The 2,920-nt window shown below is 55.9% G+C and overlaps 1 protein-coding gene across 1 annotated transcript; it reads right to left on the bottom strand.

The window, feature by feature from the left end:
• Positions 1 to 238: 238 nt before the first annotated feature.
• Positions 239 to 1,955, bottom strand: g0s2 (G0/G1 switch 2). Its single transcript, XM_063066409.1, has 2 exons — positions 1,818 to 1,955; positions 239 to 738 (listed from the first exon to the last, which is right to left on the bottom strand). Exon 2 carries the CDS (start codon positions 729 to 731, stop codon positions 456 to 458), a length of 276 nt encoding a protein of 91 aa, XP_062922479.1. The 5' UTR covers positions 732 to 738; positions 1,818 to 1,955; the 3' UTR covers positions 239 to 455.
• Positions 1,956 to 2,920: the final 965 nt, after the last annotated feature.

Raw genomic sequence — 2,920 nt, 5'->3', positions numbered from 1 at the left:
AGGGCCTCTGCCCAAAACGTCAACTGTTTATTCATTTCCATAGATGCTGCCTGGCCTGCTGAGTTCCTCCAGCATTTTGTGTGTGCCAGCATCTGCAGAATCTCCTGTGGTTCGGGACAGTAGGTTAACTGGTCACACGGGTGCAAGGGATGGTATGGCTTGTTGTGCAGGAGGGCCAGTTACTGAGCTCTACTCTAACTAAAATAAAACAAGATCAAATAAATTACAGGTTCACATATTTATATCTCATTAAAAATGCCAGTTTATTGAATGCAAAAAATGCACAGTATAAAAAATTGTTTACAGGGTACCAGAACAGTACAACAATACAACTCTGCTGCACAGTAGCAAACTGAAGACCAACCATAGCTCCTACAAGGAGTAGCTGGCAGATCATTATCCAAGTCTATGGAGGCTGCTCTGCAGCCCAGCTCTCTCCTGCCTCACCAGGAGGGTCATAACGCAGGCTTGCGATACCGCTTTGGGCTCAGTTTCTCCTTGTCGTTCAGTTTCTGCAGATCCTTGCGCTGGGCTTGGGGCGGTCGGGCTTCCTGCATCCGCTCCTCTGCCTCGCCGGATGCGAATGGGGAGCACACTGTCTCCACCAGCCCCACCACCACCCCGAAGAACGCCAGCACCGTGCCAATCGCATAGATCTTCAGCATCTTCCTGTTGGGCCGTTGGCCCAGCATCTCCCGGGCAAAAGGGATCAACTCATTCATCGTCTCCATCAGGATTCTGGAATAAAATTCAAGGACATTGATAATCCTCAAACATCACAAAATTAAAAACCCAGTCCTTGTAACTGTCCTAGACTCTGTACATTCCATCACAGGCACTAGCCTCCCCACCATTGAGAAAATCTTCAAGGTGGTAACATCCATCATTAAGGACCCTCATCTCCTAGGACATGCCCTCTTCTCATTACTACTACCACAGGGGGATATAAGAGTCTGAAGACCCCCAATTCAGTGATTTAGGAACATCTTCCCCTCTGCCATCTGATTTCCAAACAATGTGCACCCATGAACATCATCTCTTTTTTAAAAAAAAGTCTTTTGTAACTTAGTTATTTTCACATTTCACACTGCACTGCTGTAAAACAGTGGAGGACAGAGATAAAGGTACTGCCAGACTCAGGTTCGTGGACCAGGAACACAGAGGTACAGGGTGTGGGGGCAGAAAGAACCACCTCACTTGGTTGGTGCAACTGTAACAAAACCCAATTCCCCTCGGGATCAATAATGTATGTCTGTCTGTCTGTCTGTCTGTCTATCTATCTATCTCCTGTGGTATCCACTCTTCCCTCACCAGATACCTCAGAACCAGACCAAGAGCAGGTCAGCTTCCCTGCACCCACACCAAGGGGCCACCGAACAAAGCGTGTACACAGTGAGGTGAGATTTCCACTGCCCACGTCTGAGTAACTGACCCTCTGGAGTGGGCTGGAGGCTTGTGATGGCAATCTATAAGGTACAAGCCATTCAGTTCACCGTTCATACTATCAGCTGTCCATCTACACCAGCAATCTCATTTATTCTCCCAACTCACTCTCTCTCCCCTCCGTCTCTCGCCTCACTCCGGGAGGTGGGGGACCCCCGTAGTCACAGGGGGAGCCCGCAGACTCCACCCCGACAGCGCCCGGGATGAGGACCGAACACGGGGCTCGGCACCGCCCACTACAAAGCGAGGGCGGCCCTTCAGCCCCTCAACCCGTAGGTTCACCATCTCGGGGAGAAAGTAGGTCGGTCCCCGGAACCCTCACCCCAACGCTGGGATCTTGCCGTGCCTCCTGTGTGGATGGAGCGCGGGCTCACCTGCTCGATGCCTCGGACGAGTGCGGTGCGTCTGCGAGCCGGTAACGTTCCGCACACCAGAGGCTCCGAAGCCGCTGGTCCTTCCCAGCCCGGCATCGCTGCTTTTATACCGGGCAGCAGGCTCGGCGAGCCCGCGGCGGGAACGCCCAAGCTGACGCAATGCCCGCGCCTTGCACGTGCACGCTGTCTCGATCCCGCTGCTCCTCCCCCACCTCCACCCCTGGGCTCAGTCCCAGTGAGGAGAGGGGTCAATCCCTCTCTTCCCGTGTGTCCTCACTCTCCCCCTACTCCCTCAAGTCCATCTCCTACCCTCCTTCCCTCACCCTCCCCGCTCCCCCTCCCGCCAACTTCCTCTCCCTCAAGGTTCACCTCCCACCCTCATTCCCTCACCCTCCCCTCTCCCCCTCCCGCCAACTTCCTCTCCCTCAAGGTCCACCTCCCACCGTCCTTCCCTCACCCTCCCCACTCCCTCAAATCCATCTCCCATCCTCCCTCCCTCACCTTCCCCACTCCCTCAAGTCCACCTCCCATCCCCCCTCCCCACTTCCTCCAACTCTCTCCCTCAAGGTCCACCTCTCATCCTCCCTCCCTCCCCACTCCCTCAAGTCCACCTCCCATCCTCCCTCCCTCACCTTCCCCACTCCCATTCCCCTCTCCCCCTCCTGCCAACTCCCTCTCCCTCAAGGTCCACCTCCCACCCTCCTTCCCTCACCCTCCACCACTTCCATTCCCCTCCCCACTCCAGCCACTTCCTTCTCCATCAAGGTCCACCATCCATCCTCCTTCCCTCACCCTCCCCACTCCCGCCAACTCTCTCTCCCTCAAATCCACCTCCCATCCTCCCTCCTCCGCTCCCATTCCCCTCTTCCCCTCCCCACTCCCGCCACCTGCTTCTCCCTCAAATCCACCTCCCACTCTCCTTCCCTCACCCTCCCCACTCCCATTCCGCTCTCCCCCTCCCCACTCCCGCCACCTGCTTCTCCCTCAAATCCACCTCCCACCCTCCTTCCCTCACCCTCCCCACTCCCATTCCGTTCTCCCCCTCCCCACTCCCGCCACCAACTTCTCCCTCAAGGTCCACCATCCATCCATCCTTCCCTCAC

The sequence above is a fragment of the Mobula hypostoma genome, chromosome 13 (assembly GCF_963921235.1).
Source record: "Mobula hypostoma chromosome 13, sMobHyp1.1, whole genome shotgun sequence".
NCBI classification, from domain to species: Eukaryota; Metazoa; Chordata; class Chondrichthyes; order Myliobatiformes; family Myliobatidae; genus Mobula; species Mobula hypostoma.
The sequence above is the reverse complement of the archived record's forward strand: the minus strand, read 5'-3'. Positions and strand labels throughout refer to the sequence as shown.